The sequence below is a fragment of the Mobula birostris genome, chromosome 7 (genome assembly GCF_030028105.1).
Source record: "Mobula birostris isolate sMobBir1 chromosome 7, sMobBir1.hap1, whole genome shotgun sequence".
Lineage (NCBI taxonomy): Eukaryota > Metazoa > Chordata > Chondrichthyes > Myliobatiformes > Myliobatidae > Mobula > Mobula birostris.
In genome coordinates this window covers 25,768,085-25,794,120 of record NC_092376.1, presented here as the reverse complement: position 1 = coordinate 25,794,120, position 26,036 = coordinate 25,768,085, and the positions used below count along the sequence as shown (strand labels likewise).

Sequence of the window (26,036 nt, the reverse complement as noted above, 5' to 3'; positions counted from 1 at the left end):
ACATTGTGCTAGTAAACATTGCCTCATCTTCTCTATGTTTTCCAACTTTTAGATAGCCAAATGGGAAAGAAGCTGTTGATCCTGGACGTTGACGTTGGGGTGGACGATGCCCAGGCAATGATATTGGCTCTTGCAGCTCCGAACGTTGAAATCCTGGGAATAACCTGTACTCACGGAAACATAAGCATTGAAAATGTGTGCAGGAATGTGCTGCGAGTCCTGAAATTGTGTAACAGGATGGAGGTATGTAGTGAAGAGAAGAGAGCTGGGGACGGTGGTCCTGTACTTAATAACAACTCTGTTCAAGGGAGAAAAAAATTATAACCTCTTAAAACAGGGGTTCCCAACTTGGGATCCACAGACCCCTTGGTTAATAGTAAGGCTCTATAGCATCGAAAAGGTTGGGAACCCCTGCTCTTAAAGTAGCTCCTCCAAATACCATTTACAGTCTCCTGCTTATAATTATAATGTGGTTAACCTGTGCAAGGCTAGATTTGATCGTTACCACATGTAATTGGTTTAATAAATATAATAATAGCTCACTCAATCTGTGGTTGACTCTGCCACAGAGCTACACAGCACAGAAACAGACCCTTCTACCCAACTGATCCATGCTGACCAAGATTCCCACTTGCCCTGAGTTTGGGTCCATATCCCTTTAAGCCTTTCATGTTCATGTACCTGTCCAATGTTGCTGATATTCCTGCCTCAGCCGCTTCCTTTGACAGCTCATGTACAGACCATCCGCTGGGTGAGAAAGTTGCCTGTCCGCTTCCTATTAAATCTCTCCAACCTCATTTTAAATCTATGCCCTCTAAATCTTGATTCCCCAACCCTAGGAGAAGAATTGTGTGGTTGCATGCCACTCTCTCAACCCCACTCGGAACTTTATGTACCTTGTTCCCCTATGCATCGATGAGCAAAGTCCCAACCTGCTCAACCTTTTTCCATTAAATAGTCTCTGCCAACATCCTGATACTGTCTAGCTGAATTGCACCTTTGTTAGGTTTCAAAGATAAAACAGTTGTGCTCACTCAGGGGAACGTTGCTGAATACCAGTCAGCGGACTGGACAACAGCTATTTTATAAATCAGACCACATTTTACAACTCCTATTGATTACGTGCCATTGAAGAAAAAAAATTATTGGCATGTGTACAAGTATGATGAGGTAAAGAACAATGAAAGTCTTGCTTTTGGGGCATCATAGGCTTGCGGGTACAGACAACACAGAGAATAAAAAATATCTATAAATTATAGCTAAAATTATACCACACAGTAAAAAAATAGACCATGCAAACAGAACCTTCTCCCTAGCACCTGCCAGCTTGTACTCGTCCCCCACCCCTCATCTTCTTAATCTGGCGTTTGTCCCACTCCTTTCCAGTCCTGAAGAAGGATCTTGGCCCGAAACATTGACTGTTAATTCCCCTCCATAGATGCTGAGTTCCTCCAGCATTCCATGTGTGTTGCTATGCAAGCAGAAAACCTTAATGCAACAAAAAAAAAGACAAAGTCAAAGACAAGTCCATGGTAGTGCAAGAGGTGGTCACTAGTGGTCCATTGCTGAGGTAGGATTAAGATAATGCAAGTCTCCACCTACTTGAAATTTCATTATCGTTAGTGAGTAAAGGTACAGGATGCACAAGCGGTATATCTGAATGGTCTTTCTCTATTCCCTTTGGAACAGAGATGAGGAGGAAATTCTTTAGCCAGAGGGTGGTAATCTATAGAATTCATTGCCATGGACAACTGTGGGGGCCAAGTCATCGGGTATATTTAAAGCAGAGGTTGACAGGCTCTTGATTAGTCAGGGCATCGAAGGGTACAGGGTGAAGGAAGGAGTACGGTGTTGAGAGGGATAATAAGTCATGATGGAATGGCAGAGACCTGATGGGCTGAGTGGCCTAGTTCTACTCCTATGTCTTATAGTCTTATGGTTGCCCATGTGTACACAGATTCCCGTCTATCGTGGATCAGCCACCTCTCTCCTGGGTGTAGCCCATCATGATGCTGCTTACCATGGGCAGGATGGCATGGGCGATGTTCCTGACCCCGACGCTCCAGGCCTGGAACACATACAATCTGAACACGCGGTGAATGCCATGATACGGATAGCTAACGAACATCCTGGTCAGGTGAGCTAAGCCGATAATCGGGACAGTAAGCCTTGGTGGTCACTGATACCTAGTACAGTTACAGCTTCAAGTTCAAGTTCAACATTAGAAACATAGAAAACCTACGGCACAATACAGGCCCTTCAGCCCACAAAGCTGTGCCGAACATGTCCCTACCTCAGAACTACCTAGGCTTTACCCACAGCCCTCTATTTTTCTAAGCTCCATGTAGCCATCCAGGAGTCTCTTAAAAGACCCTATCGTTTCCGCTCCACCACCGCTGGCAACCCATTCCACGCACTCACCACTCGCCGCATAAAAAAATTTACCCCTGGCATCTTCTCTGTACCTACTTCCAAGCACCTTAAAACTGTGCCCTCTCGTGCTAGCCATTTCAGCCCTGGGAAAAAGCCTCTGACTATCCACACAATCAATATCTCTCATTATCTTGTACACCTATGTCAAGTCACCTCTCATCCTCTGTCACTCCAAGGAGAGAAGGCCGAGCTCACCCAACCTATTCTCATAAGGCATGCTCCCCAATCCAGGCAACATCCTTGTAAATCTCCTCTGCACCCTTTCTATAGTTTCCACATCCTTCCTGTAGTGAGGTGACCAGAACTGAGCACAGTACTCCAAGTGGGGTCTGACCAGGGTCCTATATAGCTGCAACATTACCTCTCGGCTCTTAAACTCAGTCCCACGATTGAAGAAGGCCAATGCACCGTATGCCTTCTTAACCACAGAGTCAACCTGCGCAGCAGCTTTGAGAGTCCTATGGACTCGGACCCCAAGATCTCTCTGACCCTCCACACAGCCAAGAGTCTTACCATTAATACTATATTCTGCCATCATATTTGATCTACCAAAATGAACTATCTCTCACTTACCTGGGTTGAACTCCATCTGCCACTTCTCAGCCCAGTTTTGCATCCTATTACTGTCCCGTTGTAACCTCTGACAGTCCTCCACACTATCCACAGCACCCCCAACCTTTGTGTCATCAGCAAGTTTACTAACCCCTCCCTCCACTTCCTCATCTAGGTCATTTATAAACATCACAAAGATTAGGGGTCCCAGAACAGATCCCTGAGGCACACCACTGGTCACCATTCAGAATATGACCCAGCTACAACCACCCTTTGCCTTCTGTGGGCAAGCCAATTCTGGATCCACAGAGCAATGTCCCCTTGAATCCCATGCCTCCTTACTTTCTCAATAAGCCTGGCATGGGGTACCTTATCATATGCCTTGCTGAAATCCATATACACTACATCTACGGCTCTACTTTCATCAATGTGCTTAGTCACATCCTCAGAAAATTCATTCAGGCTCGTAAGGCGCGACCTGCCTTTGACAACGCCATGCTGACTATTCCTAATCATATTATGCCTCTCCAAATGTTCATAAATCCTGCCTCTCAGGATCTTCTGCATCAACATCAACCACTGAAGATTCACTGGCCTATAATTTCCTGGGCTATCTCTACTCCCTTTCTTGAATAAGGGAACAACATCCGCAACCCTCCAATCCTCTGGAACCTCTCCAGTCCTCATTGATGATGCAAAGATCATTGCCAGAGGCTCAGCAATCTCCTCCCTCGCTTCCCACAGTAGTCTGGGGTACATCCCATCCGGTCCCGGTGACTTATCCAACTTGATACTTTCCAAAAGCTCCAGTACATCCTCTTTCTTAATATCTACATTCTCAAGCTTTTCAGTCCACTGCAAGTCATCCCTACAATCGCCAAGTTCCTTTTCCGTAGTGAATACTGAAGCAAAGTATTCATTAAGTACCTCCACTATTTCCTCCGGTTCCATACACACTTTTCCATTGTCACACTTGATTGGTCCTATTCTCTCACGTCTTATCCTCTTGCTCTTCACATACTTGTAGAATGCCTTGGGGTTTTCCTTAATCCTGTCCGCCAAGGCCTTCTCATGGCCTCTTCTTGCTCTCCTAATTTCATTCTTAAGCTCCTTCTTGCTAGCCTTATAATCTTCTAGATTCATATCATTACCTAGTTTTTTGAATCTTTCGTAAGCTCTTCTTTTCTTCTTGACTAGATTTACAACAGCCTTTGTGCACCACGGATCTTGTACCCTACCATCCTTTCCCTGTCTCATTGGAACATACCTTTGCAGAACTCCATGCAAATATCCCCTGAACTTTTGCCACATTTCTTCGGTACGTTTCCCTGAGAACATGTTTCCAATTTATGATTCCAAGTTCCTGCCTGATAGTCTTATAGTTCCCCTTACTCCAATTAAATGTTTCCCTAACTTGTCTGTTCCTGTCCCTCTCCAATTAATTGTCATTCAGCCATACACATCTATCCAGCTAAATGAAACAGCATTCCTCTGCAGCCAATCTACATTCACACACGGCACATACAGTCACAAAATAATAGTTGTATAAATCCCTAAGTGGCATGGCCTGAAGATTGATGGTGCATGGGATGTTGTCCTGGAGCCATGTTTCTGCAGGAACAAGTACACAGCTGTTCCTCATCTCCTGCAGTTGCAGAAGAAGACAGTCCAGCTAGTCTTCCATGCATCAAGCACTAGAGATCAGCACTGATGAAAGAGTTGGCCTGCAGAAACAAGTTCTCCCCAAGGTACAAACACCTCGACCTATTGTATGTACACCTCATACATAGGAACAAGCATTTGGGAGATGGGCAGGATGGACTTGATGGCTGCTATCCAAGTCCACGCATCTTCTGCAGGTGTGAACAAAATATTTCCATGTACCTTCCCTTGACAAGAGCCACAACAGTGGTCTGGGTCAAGCTAAGCAGAGGTGGGAGTACTGAGCAGGTTCACTTGTTCAATCGTGTGCTCAGTGAGGCCAGCAAGTAGAGGCCTCACTGAGAGGCCTGACTGAGAGAATCTATGCATAGTGGTGCCTCTGTTTATGGCCACTACAAACTCATTACAGCCACACTTCTTTAGGAAAAAAACACTCCAAAACTACAGATGAGCTGCCAAGTTGCAGGAAAATTACTGTTTTGATACTGGAATTATATCATAGAAACATAGAAACATAGAAAATAGGTGCAGGAGTAGGCCATTTGGCCCTTTGAGCCTGCACCGCCATTTATTATGATCATGGCTGATCATCCAACTCAGAACCCTGCCCCAGCCTTCCCTCCATACCCCCTGATCCCCATAGCCACAAGGGCCATATCTAACTCCCTCTTAAATATAGCCAATGAACTGGCCTCAACTGTTTCCTGTGGCAGAGAATTCCACAGATTCACCACTCTCTGTGTGAAGAAGTTTTTCCTAATCTCAGTCCTAAAAGGCTTCCCCTTTATCCTCAGACTGTGACCCCTCGTTCTGGACTTCCCCAACATCGGGAACAATCTTCCTGCATCTAGCCTGTCCAATCCCTTTAGGATTTTATATGTTTCAATCAGATCCCCCCTCAATCTTCTAAATTCCAACAAGTACAAGCCCAGTTCATCCAGTCTTTCTTCATATGAAAGTCCTGCCATCCCAGGAATCAATCTGGTGAACCTTCTTTGTACTCCCTCTATGGCAAGGATGTCTTTCCTCAGATTAGGGGACCAAAACTGCACACAATACTCCAGGTCTGGTCTCACCAAGGCCTTGTACAACTGCAGTAGTACCTCCCTGCTCCTGTACTCGAATCCTCTCGCTATAAATGCCAGCATACCATTCGCCTTTTTCACCGCCTGCTGTGCCTGCATGCCCACTTTCAATGACTGGTGTATAATGACACCCAGGTCTCGTTGCACCTCCCCTTTTCCTAATCGGCCACCATTCAGATAATAATCTGTTTTCCTATTTTTGCCACCAAAGTGGATAACTTCACATTTATCCACATTAAATTGCATCTGCCATGAATTTGCCCACTCACCTAACCTATCCAAGTCACGCTGCATCCTCTTAGCATCCTCCTCACAGCTAACACTGCCACCCAGCTTCGTGTCATCCGCAAACTTGGAGATGCTGCATTTAATTCCCTCATCCAAGTCATTAATATATATTGTAAACAACTGGGGTCCCAGCACTGAGCCTTGCGGTACCCCACTAGTCACTGCCTGCCATTCTGAAAAGGTCCCGTTTATTCCTACTCTTTGCTTCCTGTCTGCTAACCAATTCTCCATCCACATCAATACCTTACCCCCAATACCGTGTGCTTTAAGTTTGCACACTAATCTCCTGTGTGGGACCTTGTCAAAAGACTTTTGAAAATCCAAATATACCACATCCACTGGTTCTCTCCTATCCACTCTACTAGTTACATCCTCAAAAAATTCTATGAGACTCGTCAGACATGATTTTCCTTTCACAAATCCATGCTGACTTTGTCCGATGATTTCACTGCTTTCCAAATGTGCTGTTATCACATCTTTGATAACTGACTCCAGCAGTTTCCCCACCACTGACGTTAGGCTAACCGGTCTATAATTCCCCGGTTTCTCTCTCACTCCTTTTTTAAAAAGTGGAGTTACATTAGCCACCCTCCAATCCTCAGGAACTAGTCCAGAATCTAACGAGTTTTGAAAAATTATCACTAATGCATCCACTATTTCTTGGGCTACTTCCTTAAGCACTCAGGGATGCAGACCATCTGGCCCTGGGGATTTATCTGCCTTCAATCCCTTCAATTTACCTAACATCACTTCCCTACTAACATATATTTCGCTCAGTTCCTCCATCTCACTGGACCCTCTGTCCCCTACTATTTCTGGAAGATTGTTTATGTCCTCCTTAGTGAAGACAGAACCAAAGTAATTATTCAATTGGTCTGCCATGTCCTTGCTCCCCATAATCAATTCACCTGTTTCTGTCTGTAGGGGACCTACATTTGTCTTTACCAGTCTTTTCCTTTTTACATATCTATAAAAGCTTTTACAGTCAGTTTTTATGTTCCCTGCCAGTTTTCTCTCATAATCTTTTTTCCCCTTTCTAATTAAGCCCTTTGTCCTCCTCTGCTGAAATCTGAATTTCTCCCAGTCCTCAGGTGAGCCACTTTTTCTGGCTAATTTGTATGCTTCTTCTTTGGAATTGATACTATCCCTAATTTCTCTTGTCAGCCACAGGTGCACTACCTTCCTTGATTTATTCTTTTGCCAAACTGGGATGAACAGTTGTTGTAGTTCATCCATGCAATCTTTAAATGCTTGCCATTGCATATCCACCGTCAATCCTTTAAGTGTCATTTGCCAGTCTATCTTAGCTAATTCACGTCTCATACCTTCAAAGTTACCCCTCTTTAAGTTCAGAACCTTTGTTTCTGAATTAACTATGTCACTCTCCATCTTAATGAAGAATTCCACCATATTATGGTCACTCTTACCCAAGGGGCCTCTCACGACAAGATTGCTAATTAACCCTTCCTCATTGCTCAAAACCCAGTCCAGAAAAGCCTGCTCTCTAGTTGGTTCCTCGACATGTTGGTTCAAAAAACCATCCCGCATACATTCCAAGAAATCCTCTTCCTCAGCACCTTTACCAATTTGGTTCACCCAATCTACATGTAGATTGAAGTCACCCATTATAACTGCTGTTCCTTTATTGCACACATTTCTAATTTCCTGTTTAATACCATCTCCGACCTCACTACTACTGTTAGGTGGCCTGTACACAACTCCCACCAGCGTTTTCTGCCCCTTAGTGTTACGCAACTCTACCCACATCGATTCCACATCTTCCCGGCTTATGTCCTTCCTTTCTATTGCATTAATCTCCTCTTTAACCAGCAACGCCACCCCACCTCCTTTTCTTTCATGTCTATCCCTCCTGAATATTGAATATCCCTGAACGTTGAGCTCCTATCCTTGGTCACCCTGGAGCCATGTCTCTGTGATCCCAACTATATCATAATCATTAATAACAATCTGCACTTTCAATTCATCCACCTTATTACGAATGCTCCTTGCATTGACACACAAAGCCTTCAGGCGCTCTTTTACAACCCTGTTAGCCCTTATACAATTATGTTGAAAAGTGGCCCTTTTTAATGCTTGCCCTGGATTTGTCGGCCTGCCACTTTTACTTTTCTCCTTAGTACTTTTTGCTTCTACCCTCACTTTACACCCCTCTGTCTCTCTGCACTGGTTCCCATCCCCCTGTTGTGAACTAACCTCCTCTTGCCTAGCCTCTTTAATTTGATTCCCACCCCCCAACCATTCTAGTTTAAAGTCACCTCAGTAGCCCTCGCTAATCTCCCTGCCAGGATATTGGTACCCCTAGGATTCAAGTGTAACCCAGATTTTTGCATTACAGAGTTGCAAAACAACAGATTTTTGCATTAGCTGAGTAGATTAAATTGTGGCAAATAATAATGGTTGTTAAGTTGCTGCAATGTGTTGGAAATGTTTTCAAATACTCCGGCAGATCTTTATTCTAATGGTAAATTCAGACTCCATAAAATGACAGAAGCAATACATATTTTGCTGCTACAACTCTATTTCACTTCAGCAGAATACAGGGTTAATGGCAGGATTCTTGGTGGTGTAGAAGAACAGAGAGGTCTTGGGGCCCACATCCCTCAAAGTTGCCACCCAAGTTGATGGGGTTGATAAGAAGGCATGTAGCGTGTTGGCCCTCATTGGTTGGGGGATTGAGTTCAAGAGCCGCGAGGTAATGTTGTAGCTCTGTCAAATCCTGGTTTAGACCACACTTGGAATAAGTAGAGTGTTCAGGTCTGATTGCCTCATTACAGGAAGGTGGTGGAAGCTTTAGAGAGTGTGCAGAGGAGATTTAACCAGGATGCTGAATGGATTGGAGAGCATGTTATTAGATAGGCTGAGTGAGCTGGGGATTTTCTCTTTGTAACCAAGGAGAGTGAGAGGTGACGGCACAGAGATGTAAAAATGATAAGAGGTATAGATCGAATGAACAGCCAGAGAATTTTCCCAGGGTGGAAATGGCTAATACAAGGGGGCATAATTTTAAGGTGATTATGGGTGATGTCAGAGGTACTTTTCTTTCTTAAGCACAGAGATTAGTTGGTGTATGGAATATGCTGCCTGGGGTGGTGGTAGAGGCAGGTAATTAGAGACATCTAAGAAACTTTTTGTTGGGCAAACGGATGATAGATAAAAGGGGGAATATATGGGAGGAAAGGGTTAGATTCATCTTAGAGTAGGTTATAATATCGGCACAACATCATCAGCTGAAGGGCCTGTACTGTGCTGTAGTGTTCTTATGTTCTTCCCTTTTTCTTTTAGGTCAGCCTCGTTGCTTTAGCACCCCTGACCAACGTTGCCCTGGCTGCCAAAATGGATCCCTCTTTTCCCACAAAGCTAAGGAGTTTGTACATCATGGGGGGAAACATGGAAGGTATGTCGTGTAGCCTGATTACCGCACTGTCTGATGTCACGCTGACTTAATCAACTGCTCACCTTCCAACTGGAACATTACACCTTCAGACAACAAGCACTTTCAACATTCTCACTTCTGATCCCATTGACATTCCTAGAATATTGAACACAAAAGATTGCAGCACAGTACAGGCCCTTTGGCCCATAGTGTGATGCCAAGATTTTAACCTACTCTAAGGTCAATCTAACCCTTCCTGCCTACATAACCCTCCTTTTTCCTATCATCCATGTGCCTATGTCAGAGCTTCTCAAATACCCCTAAAGTATCTGCCTGTACCACCACCTCTGGCAGGGTGTTTGAAGCATCCTATGTAAAGAACTTAGCTCTGACATCCTCCTTTTACTCTACACCAATTACCTTTAAATCATGCCACTTGTATTAGCCATATTTGCCCTGGGAAAAAGTCTTGGTTATCCACTCCATCTATGCCTCATCATTTTACACACCTCTATCAAGTCATCTCTCATCCTCCTTTGCTCTAAAGAAAAAATGCCCTAGCTCACGCAACCTATCTCCACAAAGACATGCTCTCTAGTCCGGGTAACATCCTGGCAAATCTCGTCTGCAGCCTTTCTAAAGCTTCCACATCCTTGTGACTAGAACTGAACACAATATTCCAAGTGGTCTAACCAGGATTTGATAGATCTTACAGCTCTTGAACTCAGTCAGACTAATGAAGGCCAACACACCATGCACCTTCTTATCAACCCTATCAACTTGCATAGCAACTGTGAGGGATCTGTGGATACGGACCCCAGGATCACTCTGTTCCTACACCCTGCCAAAAATCCTGCCGATTACCCTGTATTCTGCCTTCAAATTCGATTTTACGTTTGCTTTATGGACAGCTTCTTCCATTCTGCCATCAGATTTCTGAACCCAGGAATACTATCTCGCTAGTCCTCTTTTGCACTATTTATTTCATTTTATCTTATGGTAATTTTTCATATCTTTCACTGCACTGTTGCTTCAAAACAACAAATCTCACAGCATAAATCAGTATTAATAAACCTGATTCTGTTTCTGATGTGGCTTGCCTTCTGAAGCACCAAAACCTCTCCCCCATCAATAAGGCACATATCCTGAGCACGAGAGAATATTTTCCACTTGCTTGGATGAATACAGCAGCAACAACTTTTGAAAAGCTCAATACCATGCAGGAAAATGCCATTTGACTAGCCTATGTTGACCAGACCAAACTTTCACTCCACTACTGTGGCTGCAGTGTGGACCTTCTACACAATAGATTGCAGCTATTCACCCGGGCAATCTCAAAGGCACAGTGCCTATTAAAATATTAACCTCCTTGGAAATTTTCATGTTTTATTGTTTTACAACATTGAATCACGTGGATTTAATTTGGCTTTTTTGACACTGATCAACAGAAAAAGACTCTTTCATGTCAAAGTGAAAACTGATCTTTACAAAGTGATCTAAATTAATTACAAATATAAAACACAAGATAATTGATTGCATAATTAATCACCCCCTTCAAGTCAGTATTTAGAAGATGCACCTTTGGCAGCAATTACAGCCTTGAGTCTGTGTGGATAGGCTTCTATCAGCTTTGGACATCAGGACACTGCAAATTTTCCCCTTTCTTCTTTACAAAACTGCTCAAGCTCAATCAGATTGTATGGGAATCGTGGGTGAACAGCCCTTTTCAAGTCCAGCCACAAGTTCTCAATTGGATTGAGGTCTGGACTCTGTCTTGGCTACTCCAGAACATTAACTTTGTTGTTTTTAAGCCATTCCTGTGTAGCTTTGGCTTTGTGCTTGGAGTCATCTTGATGGAAAACAAATCTTCTCCCATGTAACACACATCAGATTTGCTGGTGAATGCAGCAGGCCAGGCAGCATCTCTAGGAAGAGGTACTGTTGACGTTTTGGGCTGAGACCCTTCATCAGGACTGTGACTTCTCCCAAGTCACAGTTCTCTTGCAGACTGATCGGGTTTTCCTCTAGGATTTACTTTATACTTTATACTTTATTGTCGCCAAACAATTGATGCTAGAACGTACAATCATCATAGCGATATTTGATTCTGCGCTTCCCGCTCCCTGGATTACAAATCGATAGCAAATATTAAAAATTTAAATTATAAATCATAAATAGAAAAATTACAAAAATGGAAAGTAAGGTAGTGCAAAAAAACCGATAGGCAGGTCTGGATATTTGGAGGGTGCGGACCAGATCCGGGTCAGGATCCGTTCAGCAGTCTTATCACAGTTGGAAAGAAGCTGTTCCCAAATCTGGCCGTACGAGTCTTCAACTTCCTGAGCCTTCTCCTGGAGGGAAGAGGGACAAAAAGTATGTTGGCTGGGTGGGTCATGTCCTTGATTATCCTGGCAGCACTGCTCCGACAGTGTGCGGTATAAAGTGAGTCCAAGGATGGAAGATTGGTTTGTGTGATGTGCTGCGCCGTGTTCACGATCTTCTGCAGCTTCTTCCGGTCTTGGACAGGACAACTTCCATACCAGGTTGTGATGCACCCTAGAAGAATGCTTTCTACAGTGCATCTATAAAAATTAGTGAGGGTTTTAGGGGACAGGCCAAATTTCTTTAGTTTTCTCAGGAAGTAAAGGCACTGGTGGGCCTTCTTGGCAGTGGACTCTGCTTGGTTGGATCAAGTCAGGTCATTTGTGATATTGACCCCGAGGAACTTAAAGCTTTTGACCTGTTCCACTTGCACACCACCGATGTAAATTGGGTTGTGCGTTCCACTACTCCTTCTGAAGTCAACAACCAATTCCTTTGTCTTGCTGACGTTGAGGAATAGGTTATTGTCTTTGCACCATGCCACAAGGTTCTTAATTTCCTCTCTGTATTCAAACTCATCATTACTCGAGATACGGCTGACAATTGCTGTGTCATCAGCAAACATATATTGAGTTCGATGGAAACTTGGCTACACTATCATGGGTGTACAGTGAGTACAGCAGGGGGCTGAGTACACAGCCTTGTGGGGCACCGGTGCTCAGAGTGATTGTAGAGGAGAGCTTGTCCCCTATTTTTACAGCCTGGGTCCTGTCTGTGAGGAAGTTGAAGATCCAGCTGCAGATCTGAGTGCTAAGACCCAGGTTCCGGAGCTTAGGAATCAGTTTATTTGGAATGATGGTATTAAAGGCAGAGCTGTAGTCAATGAAAAGGAGCCTTAAGTTTGCATCTTTATTCTCCAGGTGTTCTAAGGAGGAAAATAGGGCCAGAGAGATGGCATCTGCCATTGACCTGTTGCTCCGGTAGGCGAATTGCAAAGCGTCGAGGTTGATCAGTAGGCTATGGTTGATGTGTGCCATAACCAATCGCTCGAAGCACTTCATAGCAATTGATATCAGAGCCACAGATCAATAGTCATTGTATTCCCTGTATTTTGCTGCACTCATTTTACCCTCTACCTTCACAAGCCTGCTGCAGTGAAGTATCCCCACAGCATGTTGCAGCCACCAACTTCACGGTAGGGATGGTGTGAAGTGTTTGGCTTATGCCAAACATAGTGGCGCCTGATGGCAAAAGCTCAATTTTGGTTTCATCAGACGATAGAATCTTCTTCCAGCTGACTTCAGAGTCTCCCACATGCCTTCTGGCAAACTCTAGCTGAGATTTCATGTGAGATTTTTTTTTACAACAGTGGCTTTCTCTTTGCCACTCTCCCATAAGTCTGTGACTGGTGAAGCACCCAGGCAACAGTTGCACAGTCTATCCCATCTCAGCCACTGAAGCTCGTAACTCCTCCAGATTTGTCATCGGTCCCCTGGTGGCCTCCCTCGCTAGGCCCCTTCTTGTACAGTCACTCAGTTTTTGAGGACTGCCTGCTCTCGGCAGATTTACAACTGTGTCATATTCTTTCCATTTCTTGCATGATTGACTTAACTGTACTCTAAAAGATACTCTTGGAAATTTTCTTGTAGCCATTTCCTGATTTCTGCTTTTCAATAACCTTTCCGCCTCAAAGCCATCAATTCTGTCATCCAGGTCACTGACATAGAAGGTAAAAAGAAGTGGCCCCAACAGATTCCTGTGGAGCACCACTAGTCATCATCAGCCAACCAGAAAAGGTTCTCTTTATCCCCACGTTTTGCCTCCTGCCAATCAGCAATGCTTTATCCATGATAATATCTTTCCTGTAATACCATGGTCTGTTAACTTGTAAAGCAGCCTCATGTGTGGCTCCTTGTCAAAGACCTCTGAAAATCGAAGTACACAACGTCCACTGATTCTCTATCCTGCCTGTTATTTCTTCAAAGAATTCCACCAGGTTTGTCAGGCAAGATTTTCCCTAAAGATTTTCCTTACATCAATTTCTGTGTGAACTGCAATGTTCCAGCAAGAACTGTCCTTTGTTATTCAAATAACAAGCCATGGGTGACAAAGGACATTAAGGACATCCTGAATGCTAAAAAGAGGGTGTTTAGAGATGGATGTAGAGAGGAGCTGAGGGCAATACAGAGGGACCTGAAAGCGAGGATCGGGGAGGCTAAAGACAGGTATAGGAGGAAGCCTGAGTGCAAACTCCAGCAGAACAACATGACAGAGGTCTGGAGTGGGATGAGGACTATCACTGGGTTCCGGCAAACTAGCTACAGAGGAGCTGAAGGCAGTGTGGACAGGGCCAACGAATTTATAACCTGTTCTTTAACAGATTTGACATTGTGGCCCCTGCCCATCCCCCACATGAGTCATCTGTTGTCAGCCTGGTGTCATGGATTATTGATTACCTGACTGGCAAACCACAGTACGTGTGCTTGCAACACTGTGTGTCAGACAGAGTGATCAGCAGCACTGGGGCTCCACAGGGGACTGTCTTGTCTCCCTTTCTCTTCACCATTTACACCTCGGACTTCAACTACTGCACAGAGTCTTGTCATCTTCAGAAGTTTTCTGATGACTCTGCCATAGTTGGATGCATCAGCAAGGGAGATGAGGCTGAGTACAGGGCTACGGTAGGAAACTTTGTCACATGGTGTGAGCAGAATTATCTGCAGCTTAATGTGAAAAAGACTAAGGAGCTGGTGGTGGACCTGAAGAGGGCTAAGGCACCGGTGACCCCTGTTTCCATCCAGGGGGTCAGTGTGGACATGGTGGAGTATTACAAATACCTGGGGATATGATTGACAATAAACTGGACTGATCAAAGAACACTGAGGCTGTCTACAAGAAGGGTCAGAGCCATCTCTATTTCCGGAGGAGACTGAGGTCCTTTAACATCTGCCGGACGATGCTGAGGATGATCTATGAGTCTGTGGTGGCCAGTGCTATCATGTTTGCTGTTGTGTGCTGGAGCAGCAGGCGGAGGGTAGCAGACACCAACAGAATCAACAAACTCATTTGTAAGGCCAGTGATGTTGTGGGGATGGAACTGGACTCTCTGACGGTGGTGTCTGAAAAGAGGATGCTGTCTAAGTTGCATGCCATCTTGGACAATGTCTCCCATCCACTACATAATGTACTGGTTGGGCCCAGGAGTACATTCAGCCAGAGACTCATTCCACGGAGATGCAACACAGAGCGTCATAGGAAGTCATTCCTGCCTGTGGCCATCAAACTTTACAACTCCTCTCTTGGAGGGTCAGACACCCTGAGACAATAGGCTGGTCCTGGACTTATTTCCTGGCATAATTTACATATTATTATCTAATTATTTATAGTCTTATGTTGCTATATCTATTCTTGGTTGGTGCAACTGTAACGAAACCCAATTTCCCTCGGGATCAATAAAGTATGACTATGACTATGACTATGAAACCATGCTGACTATGGCCTATTTTAACATGTGCCTCCAAATACCCCGAAACTACATCCTTAGCAATTGACTCCAACACCTTCCCAACCACTGAGGTTAGACTAGCTTTCTTCTGCTTCTCTTCCTTCTTGAAGAGGGAGTGATATTTGCAATTTTACATTCCTCCGGAACCATGCCACCAATTGATTCTTAAAAGATCATTACAAAAGCCCCCACAATCTCTTCGGCCACCTCTTCAGAACCTGGGATATATACCATCTGGTCCAGGTGATGTATCTACCTTCAGATCTTTCAGTTTCTCAATAACCATCTCCCTAATAATGGCAACTTCACACACTTCCGCCCCTGACATTTGCGACAGCTGCATACTGCTAGTGTCTTACACAGTGAAGACCGATGCAAAATACTTATTCATTTCATCTACTTTTTCCTTGTCCACCATTACTACCTCTCCAGAATTATTTTCCAGTTGTCTGATATCTACTCTCACCTCTCCTTTATACTTTATATATATGAAGAAACTTTTGCTACCCTCTTTAATATTACTGGCTAGCTTAGCTTCGTATTCCATCTTTTCCTTCTTTATAACTTTTTTACTAACCTTCTGTAAAAGCTCCCACTAATGTTTGCTCTATTATATGCCATCTCTTTGGCTTTTATATTGGCTTTGACTTCTCTTGTCATCCAGGGTTGTATCTTCCTGCCTTTAGAATACTTCTTCCTCTTTGGGATGTATACATTCTGTGCTTCTGAATTGCTCCCAGAAATACCAGCCATTGCTGCTTGGCTGTCATCCCTGCTAGTGTTTCATTTCAAACAATTTTGGCCAACTCCTCTCTCATGCCTCTGTAATTCTCTTTACTGCACTATATTACTGATACATCTGACTTTAGTTTCTCCTTCTCAAATTGCAGGGTGAATTCAATCATATTATGATCATTTGCCCATTAGGGTTTCTTTACCTTAAGTTCTCTAATGAATTCTAGTTCATTACACAATACCCAATCTAGAATAGCTGAAACCCTAGTGGGTTCAACCACAAGCTGCTCTAAAAAGTCATCTCATCAGCATTCTGGAAATTCCAGCACCAATCTGATTTTCCCAATCTACCTGCATATTAAAACTCCCCCATGACTATTGTAACATTGCCCTTTTGGCATGCATGTTCTAACTCATGTTGTAATTTGTACACCACATCTTTACTACTGTTTTGGGGTCTGTATATAATTCCCATCAGGTCTTTTTACCCTTGCATTTTCTTATCTCTGCCCACAACAATTCAACTCTGCCTACCTGCCTGTCCATTCGATACGACATGCGTCTTTGGACGTTAAGCTCCCTGCTGTAATCTTCTTTCAGTCAGAATTTATGATACCCACAATGCCAATCAGTAACTGTGCTACAAGTTCATTTACTTTATTCTGTATACTGCATGCATTCAAATATAACACCTTGGGTCCTGTACTGATCACCCTTTTCAATTTTGTTCACCTTTTACATTGTAACTCATCCTGTTGACTGCAATTTTGCCCTATTATCAGCCTGTACTTACTAGCACTCTCTCTACACAAGGCCTCTGTTTGTAATCCAACCACCTAGGCCTCAGCCTATTGCTGCCAAATGAGTTTAAATCCTCCTGAACAGCTCTAGCTAACCTGTCCGCAAGGATATTTATCCCCCTCGGGTTCAGGTGTAACCCATCCCTTTTGTACTGACCGTACCGTCCCCAGAAGAGAGACACCCGTCTGGGCCAGACGCTATCTGTGTGTTCACCCTGCTGAAGGATGCTGTCACACTGGCCTCAGAAACTGAAATCAAAAGGGCCATCAGTGACTGTGGGAGTTCATAAAGTCCCTTCTTTGTTGCCTAGTTTTTGGAGAAGGACAGCTAACCTTGCCAGATCCCGAAAATTGATTTTAAGAAATCAATAATTGTGTGTTATGTCAATAATTTACATTTAAGTATGAATTCTATTGCTTTATTTTCAGCCAAAGGGAACGTGAATGTCTGCAGCGAGTTTAACTTTTACACAGATGTAGAGGCAGCTTCCATTGTCCTGAGCCACTTTACTTGTCCCACTTACATTGCAACCTGGGAGTACTGCCTCCGCCATGTCCTGCCCTGGGTAAGTTGTTGTGACATTTGGGACAGAGAAGTTTGCTGCTTATGTTTTCAGCCAGTATTCCAGAGGCAAGGCTACTGACCCAGGGCGACTGAGTTTGAAGCTCACCATGACTGCAAGCAAGTTTGATTCAGATTCACAATCAGTTTATCACATGTATGTTGAAACATACAGTGAAATGTGCTGTTTGCATTGCCAGCACATTTTCTCTTCTCCTCGCCTGCCTATCATCTCCCTTTGGTGCCACTCTTCCAGTTGTCCACTCTCCTCTCTTTCCAGAAACCTTTTTCAGCCCTTTACTTCACCTCCTAGCTTTTCACTTTATTCCCCCTTCCGCTACCCAACTTTCCTCTCAACCGGCTTCACCTATCACCTGCCAACTTGTACTCCTTCCCGTCCCCACACCTTCTTATCCTGGCTCCTTCCCCCTTCCTTTCCAGTCCTGATGACGGGCCTTGGCCTGAAGCATCTCCATAAATGCTGCCTGACCTGCTGAGTTCCTCCAGCAATTTGTGTGTGTTAAACTGCGTGTCCTCATAATCTAAAAAAAAATCTAAACCTAATAATGTGCAAGTATTGCCACACATCCCAGAAGACAACAAAACAAAATACTACAAGCAACAAAACGACAGCAAAGCAAGCCCCTTTTCTTCCTCCCACCCACACACATGGATAGTCATCCAATTCCAGCAGAGTCATCCAGTTCCAGCACAGCCATCCAGTTCCAGCACAGCCATCCAGTTCCAGCACAGCCATCTGGGCCTCCAGTCTGTGAATCTGAATTCAGCAAAAAATCTGGAATTAAGAAAAGAGCAATATAGGCTGGCACAGGAAGTGCTGTGAAGAAAGATGACTACTCGGAGACAGATGCTGGAGATCCTCAACTACATACACACAACAGCTAGAGGAGTCAGCAGGTCAGGAAGCATCTATAGGGGGAAATAAGGATCTTGGCATGAAATGTTGACTGATTATTTACCTCCTTAGATGCTGCCAGAGTTCCTCCACCATTTTGTGTGTTTTGCTCATGGTGACTAATCTGCCTTTTCACTCATGACTAATTTTAGATTTCCAGAAAAAAATGGATCAAAGCAAGATTTCCTGCAGACCATATCATAAGCAAATAAGGATTAACCAATCACCATCAAACCCGCAGGCAAGGGAGGTGCTGTAGTAGTCTGGCATACTGACCTTGATCTTGCTGAGGCCCAGCACCAACTCTCAGACACCTCCTCTTACTTACCCCTCGAACAGGACCCCACCAATGGGGTCCTGAGAAACACCAAGCCATTGTCTCCCACACCATCACCAATCTTATTGACTCTGGGATCTCCCATCCACCACCAGTAACCTCATAATTCCTACATCCCGCACCTCCCATTTCTACCTTCTACCCAAGATCCACAAACCCGTTTGCCCAGGTAGACCCATTGTTTCAGCTTGTACCTGTCCCACCAAACTCATATCGGCATACCTCGGCTGTTTTATTTCCCTTGGTTCAGTCTCTTCCTACCTACATCCATGACACCTCACACACTCTTGATCTTTTCAAGGATTTCAAGTTCCCTGACTCCCGTCGTCTTATTTTTACTATGGATGTCCAGTCCCTATAAACTTCCATCCCTACCAGGAAGGCTTCAAAGCTCTCCGTTTCTTTCTGGACACCAGACCTAGCCAGTCCCCCGCCGGCACCACTCTCCTCTGCCTAGCGGAACTTGTCCTCACTCTCAATAATTTGTCCTTCGGATCCTCCCACTGCCTTCAAACAAAAGGTGTAGCCGTGGGCACTTGCATGGGTCCCAGCTTTGCCTGCCTGGTTGTCGGCTACGTGGAACAATCTATGTTCCAAGCCTACACCGATAACCATCCCACACTTTCCCTACGCTACATCAATGACTGCATTGGTGCTGCTTCCTGCACCTATTCTGAGCTCATCGACTTCATCCACTTCACCTCCAACTTCCACTCTGGCCTCAAATTCACCTTGTCCGTTCCTAACACCTCCCTTCCCTTTCTTGACTCACTGCCTCTACCTCCGGAGACAGCTTATCCACTGATGTCTACTACAAAACAACAGACTCTCATAGCTACCCGGACTATACCTCTTCCCACCCTGCTACTTGTAAAAATGCCAGCCCCTTCTCCCAATTCCTCAATCTGCACCACATCTGCTCTCAGGATGAGGCTTTTCATTCCAGAATGAATGAGACACACTGCCACTGTCTTCCACAGTGAAGACTGATGCAAAATACTCATTTAGTGCATCTGCCATCTCCTTGTTTCCCATTATTATTTCTCCAGCCTCATTTTCTTGTGGTCCTATATCCACTCTCATCTCTCTTTTGCTAGCTTGATTTCATATTACATCTTTTTCCTCCTAGTGATTCTTTTAGTTGCTTTCTGAAGGTTTTTAAAAGTTTTCCAATTCTCTGTTTTCCCGCTAATTTTTGTGTTTTGTATGCCCTCTCTTTTGCTTTTACATTTACTTTGAATTCTCTTATCAGCCACAGTTATACTATTTTGCCATTTGAGTACTCCTTTATTTTTGGAATACATTAATCCTGCACCTTCCTCATTTTTCCCAGAAACTCAAGCCACTGCTACTCTGCTGTCGCCCTGCTAGCATCTTTCAATTTACCTTGGCTAACTCCTCTCTCATACCATTGTAATTTCCTTTACTCCATTGAAATACTGCTATGTCAGAATTTGCTTTCTCCCTATCAAATTTCAAGGTGAACTCCATCATATTCTGATCACTGCCTCCCAAATGTTCCTTTACCTTAAGCTCCCTAATTGCCTCAATATCATATTTGACAATCTGTAATAGTGAAACAGGGTCATCCCCATCTTATTTCTTATACTCTGTGCATTGAGATATAACATTTTGAGTACTGTGTTTGCTACCTTTATTGATTCTGCATCCCTAATGTACTGATACTCACCCTGCCGGCTGCAATTATGTCCTATCATCTGCCTGCTCTTTCTGACAGTCTGACTGCACACCATCTTTGTTTTTTTTTTACCATATGTTCATTCCTGAATTCCTTCCCTCTGATTCCTATCCCCCTGCCAAATTAGCTTAAACCCTCCCCAACAGCTCTAACAAACATGCCTGTGAAAATATTGGTTCCCCTTGGGTTCAGGTGCAGCCTATCCCATTTGTACAGGTCATACCTCCCCCGGAAGAGGTCCCAATGATCCAAGAACCTGAAGCCCTGCCTCCTGCACCAGCTTCTCAACCACACATTTATCTACCAAATCATCCTCTTTCTACCCTCACTGTTGCATAAGACCTTAAGACATAAGTGTAGAATTAGGCCATTTGACCTATTGAGTCTGATCTGTCATTCCAACGTGGCTGATTCAGACCATAAGACAAAGGAGCAGGAGTCGGCCATTCAGCCCATTGAGTCTGCTCCGCCATTTTATCATAAGCTGATCCATTCTCTCATTTAGTCCCACTCCCCCACCTTCTCACCCTAACCTTTGATGCCCTGGCTACTCTGATACCTATCAATCTCTGCCTTAAATACACCCAATGACTTGGCCTCCACTGCCGCCCGTGGCAATGAATTCCATAGATTCACTACCCTCTGGCTAAAAAAATTTCTTCGCATCTCTGTCCTGAATGGGCGCCATTCAATCCTTAAGTCATCTTAAGTCATGCCCTCTCGTACTAGACTCCCCCATCATGGGAAACAACTTTGCCACATCCATTTCAACAGTCGAAATGTTTCTATGAGGTCTCCCCTCATTCTTCTAAACTACAAGGAATACATTACAAGAGTGGACAAACGTTCCTCATATGTTAACCCTCTCATTCCCGGAATCATTCTAGTGAATCTTCTCTGTACCCTCTCCAACGTCAGCACATCCTTTCTTAAATAAGGAGACCAAAACTGCCCACAGTTCTCCAAGTGAGGTCTCACCAATGCCTTATAGAGCCTCAACATCACATCCCTGCTCCTCTAGAAATGAATGCCAACATTGCATTCGCCTTCTTCACCACCGACTCAACCTGAAGGTTAACTTTAAGGGAATCCTGTACGAGGACTCCCAAGTCCCGTTTCATCTCAGAACTTTGAATTCTCTCCCCATTTAAATAATAGTCTGCCCGTTTATTTTTTCTGCCAAAGTGCATAACCATACACTTCCCAACATTGTATTTCATTTGCCTCTTCTTTGTCCACTCTTCCAATCTATCCAAGTCTCCCTGCAGACTCTCTGTTTACTCAGAACTACCGGCCCCTCCACCTATCTTCATATCATCAGTAAACTTAGCCACAAAGCCACCTATTCCATAATCCAAATCATTGATGTACAATGTAAAAAGAAGCGGCCCCAACGCTGATCCCTGCGGAACACCACTGGTAACCGGCAGCCAACCAGAATAGGATCCCTTTATTCCCACTCTCTGTTTCCTACCAATCTGCCAACGCTGTATCCACGTATGTAACTTTCCCGTAATTCCATGGGCTCTTATCTTGTTAAGTAGCCTCCTGTGTGGCACCTTGTCAAAGGCCTTCTGAAAATCCAAATATACAACATCCACTGCATCTCCCTTGTCTAGCCTATTGGTAATTTCCTCAAAAAATTGTAATAGGTTTGTCAGGCAGGGTTTTCCTTTAAGGAATCCATGCTGAGTTCTGCCTATCTTGTCATATGCCTCCAGCTACTCTGTAACCTCATCCTTGACAATGGACTCCAACAACTTCCCAACCACCGATGTCAAGCTAACGGGTCTATAATTTCCTTTTTGCTTCCTTGCCCCCTTCTTAAATAGCGGAGTGTCATTTGTAATCTTCCAGTCCTCCGGAACCATGCCAGAATCTATCGACTTTTGAAAGATCATCGCCAACGCCTCCGCAATCTCCACAGCTACCTCCTTCAGAACATGAGGGTGCATTCCATCTGGTCCGGGAGATTTATCTATCCTTTGACTATTCAGCTTCTGAGTACTTTCTCTGTCGTAATTGTGACTGCGCACATTTCTCTTCCCTGCCACCCTTGAGTGTCTGGTATACTGCTGATGCAAAACACGGATTCAGTTCCTCCGCCATCTCCTTATCTCCCATTACAATTTCTCCAGCATCATTTTCTATCAGTCCTATATCTACTCTCACCTGTCTTTTACTCTTTATATACTTGAAAAAGCTTTTAGTATCCTCTTTGATACTATTTGCTAGCTTCCTTTCATAGTTAATCCTTTCCTTCTTAATGACCTTCTTAGTTTCCTTTTGTAGGCTTTTAAAAACTTCCCAATTCTCTGTCTTCCCACTAATTTTTGCTTCCTTGTATGCCCTCTCCTTTGCTTAACTTTGGCTTTGACTTCTTGTCAGCCACAGTTGCGTCCTTTTTCCACTCAAAAATTTCTTCTTTTTTGGAATATACCTGTCTTGCACCTTCCTCTCAACCTGATTGAGAGGGAGTTATTATCCCCCTCAATCCCATTTTCCTTCCTTTGCCCCGTGATCTTTGACACCTTTACTAATTAAGAACCAATAAATCTCTCCATTAAATATACCTAATGATCTGGCCTCCACAGCCATCTGTGGCAATGAATTTTTTCAGGTCACCTTTCTCTGACTAAAGAAATTCCTCCACATCTCTGTTCTAAATAGGTGTCTTTGTATTTTGAGACTGCCCTCTGGTCCTAGACTCTCCCACCATAGGAAACTCAGATTAGCCTTACCTCAGTGGTTGGGAAGATGTTGGAGTCAATTGAGGATTAAGGATGGGGTTATGGTGTACTTGGAGACACAGGACAAGATAGGACAAAGTTAGCATGGTTTCCTTAAGGGAAAATCTTGCCTGACAAACCTGTTGGAATTCTTTGAGGAGATTATACATTGGATAGATAAAGGGGATCAGTGGATATTATATATATATGGTCTTAGAGAAGTTTTTTGACAAGGTGCCACACATGAGGCTGCTTACTGAATTAAGAGTCCATTGCATTACATGAAAGCTACTGGCATGGCTAGAGCATTGACTGATTGGTAGGAAGCAGCATGTGGCCAAGTGGTTAAGGCGTTTGTCTAGTGATTTGAAGGTTGCTAGTTCGAGCCTTGGCTGAGGCAGCGTGCGTGTCCTTGAGCAAGGTGCTTAACCACACATTGCTCTGCGACGACACCGGTGCCAAGCTGTATGGGTCCTAATGCCCTTCCCTTGGACAACATCGGTGGCGTGGAGAGGGGAGACTTGCAGCATGGGCAACTGCTGGTCTTCCATACAACCTTGCCCAGGCCTGCGCCCTGGAAACCTTCCAAGGCGCAAATCCATGGTCTCATGAGACTAACGGATGCCTATTATAGGAAGCAGCGAGTGGGAATAAAAGGATCCTTTTCTGGTTGGCTGCCAGTGACTAGTGGTGTTCCACAGAGGTCGGTGTTAGGACTGCTTCTTTTTATGCTGTATATCAATGATTTAGATGATGAAATAAATGGTTTTGTTGCCAAGTTTGCAGATGATACAAAGATTGGAGGGGTAGGTAGTGTTGAGGAAACAGGAAGGCTGCAGGAGGACTTAGACAGATTAGAAGAATGGGCAAGAAAGTGAAATACAATGTTGGAAAATGTATGGTCATGCACTCTTATAGTAGAAATAAATGTGCAGACTACTTACTAAATGAGTGAAAATCCAAAAATCTGAGGTGCAAAGGGACTTGGGAGCCCTTGTGCAGAACACCCTAAAGGTTAACTTATAGATAGAGTTGGTGGTGAGGAAGGCATATACAATGTTAGCATTCTAGAATAGCAAGGACGTGATGCTGAGGCTTTATAAGGCACTGGTGAGGCCTCACCTTGAGTATTGTGAACAGTTGGGCTCCTCATCTTAGAAAAGATGTGCCAGCATTGGAGAGGGTCCAGAGGAGGTTCACAAGGATGATTCCAGGAATGAAAGGATTATCATACGAGGAACGTTTGATGGCTCTGAGTCTGTACTCACTGGAATTTAGAAAGATGAGGAGGGATCTCATTGAAACCTTTCGAACGTTGAAAGACCTGGACAGAGTAGATGTAGAAAGGATGTTTCCCATGGTGGGGGAGTCTAGGACAAGAGAGCGCAGCCTCAGGATAGAGGAGAGTCCACTTAAAACAGAGATGTGGGGAAATTTTTTTCTGCCAGAGGGTGGTGAATTTGTGAAATTTGTTACCACAGGCAGCTGTAGAGGCCAGCTTGTTGGGTGTATTTAAGGCAGAGCTTGATAGGTTCTTGATTGGACATGGCATCAAGGTTAGGGGCGAGAAGGCCGGGGAGTGGGGCTGAAGAGGGGAAAAAAGGATCAGCCATGACTGAATGGCAGAACAGACTTGATGAGCCAAATGACCTAATTCTGCTCCTATGTCTTACGTCTTACGAAAAACTCTTCATGTCCATTCTATCTAGGACTTTCAATATTTGATAGATTTCAATGAGATCCCCATGTCATTCTTCTAAACTCCAGCAAGTTCAGTTCTAGGGCCATCAAATGCTCCTCACTCCTCATACATTAACCAAGATGGACGTCAAGAAGAACAAAGACAGCTGGCCCATAAAAACACAATTTCTCTTCTAAGTCACAAATCATCCTAATTTCGTAATATATTGCTGGGTCTAAACCCTGAAACACCCTGTCTACGTGAATATAGAAGTACCTTCATCAAGAGGATAACTGGAACTGTTTAAGAAGACAGATCACCACCACTTACGCAGAAACTTTGAAAGGAGGAACCACTAACGCAATGCATGGTTGGCGGAAACTCAATAGGCACATGGAAGAAGATTCTAGTACATTATTAACAACAGAAGTTCTGGCTGAAACTGTCACAACATTTTCAAGTCACAGTCACCTGATTATATGGTATGGAAGCTTCAGAGAAGGGAGCATAGGAGATTTACTGGGATTCCTTATGAAGTAAAGGAAATGTCTCATGAGGAAAGGTTGAGCGAGCTTGACCTTTTCTCTCCGGAGTGGAGGAGGATGAGAGGTGACTTGATAAGAGTACAAGATGACGAGAGGCATAGATCATGTGGACAGACAGAGAATTTTTCCCAGGGAGGAAATGGCTAATACAAGGGGGCTTAATTTTAAGGTGATTGGAGGGAAGTATAGCAAAGACGTCAGAGGTAATTTTTTTTGCATAGAGAGTGGTAAATGTGTGGAATGCCCTGATGTTAGGGGCAGATACATAAGGGGCATTTAAGAGACTCTTAGCTGAGTGCATGAATGATAGAAGCATGGAGAGCTATGTAGGAAGGAAGGGTTGGATTGATATTAGAGCAGGTTAAAAGATCAGCACAACATCGTGGGCTGAAGGTTTGGTACTGCGCTGTATGTTCTATATTCTATATTTTCATTAACTGCAGGACTTCTATGACAAGCTGATGAATCAAGATAGTGAAAAGGCTCAGTTCCTGAAGAAGATATTTGAGCATAGTGTAAAATTTAGCAGAAGTGATGAAGGCAGCAAGCAACTTTATTTCGGAAGTGGCTTTTTGTCCTGTGATTCCTACGCAATGGCCGCCGTGATCGATGATTCGGTGGTGACAGAAAGCATTCAGTACGGGGTTACTGTGGAAATGAACGGATCACTGACCAGAGGCATGATGGTTGTGGATACTCTCGATGCCCTGAAGCTTAAACACAAGGCTGTCACCTTTCTGAAATGTGATATGGAAAAGTATAAGCAGCTGCTGACTAACGCACTGGAATAA

The 26,036-nt window shown here is 44.0% G+C and overlaps 1 protein-coding gene across 1 annotated transcript; it reads left to right on the top strand.

Annotated features, from left to right (window-relative positions):
- The first annotated feature begins 60 nt into the window (after positions 1-60).
- LOC140200683 (nucleoside hydrolase) lies at positions 61-26,036 on the top strand. Its single transcript, XM_072264249.1, has 5 exons — positions 61-243; positions 1,958-2,137; positions 9,324-9,435; positions 17,206-17,342; positions 25,689-26,036. Exons 1-5 carry the CDS (start codon positions 61-63, stop codon positions 26,034-26,036), a joined length of 960 nt encoding a protein of 319 aa, XP_072120350.1.

Bases quoted from the DNA above. Each gene is read 5' to 3' on its own strand.
- LOC140200683 (XM_072264249.1), top strand. From the start codon at position 61: ATGGGAAAGAAGCTGTTGATCCTGGACGTTGACGTTGGGGTGGACGAT. The intron at 2,138-9,323 runs GTGAGCTAAGCC...TTTTTCTTTTAG, and splicing joins CTAACGAACATCCTGGTCAG to GTCAGCCTCGTTGCTTTAGC. The intron at 17,343-25,688 runs GTAAGTTGTTGT...CATTAACTGCAG, and splicing joins TCCGCCATGTCCTGCCCTGG to GACTTCTATGACAAGCTGAT.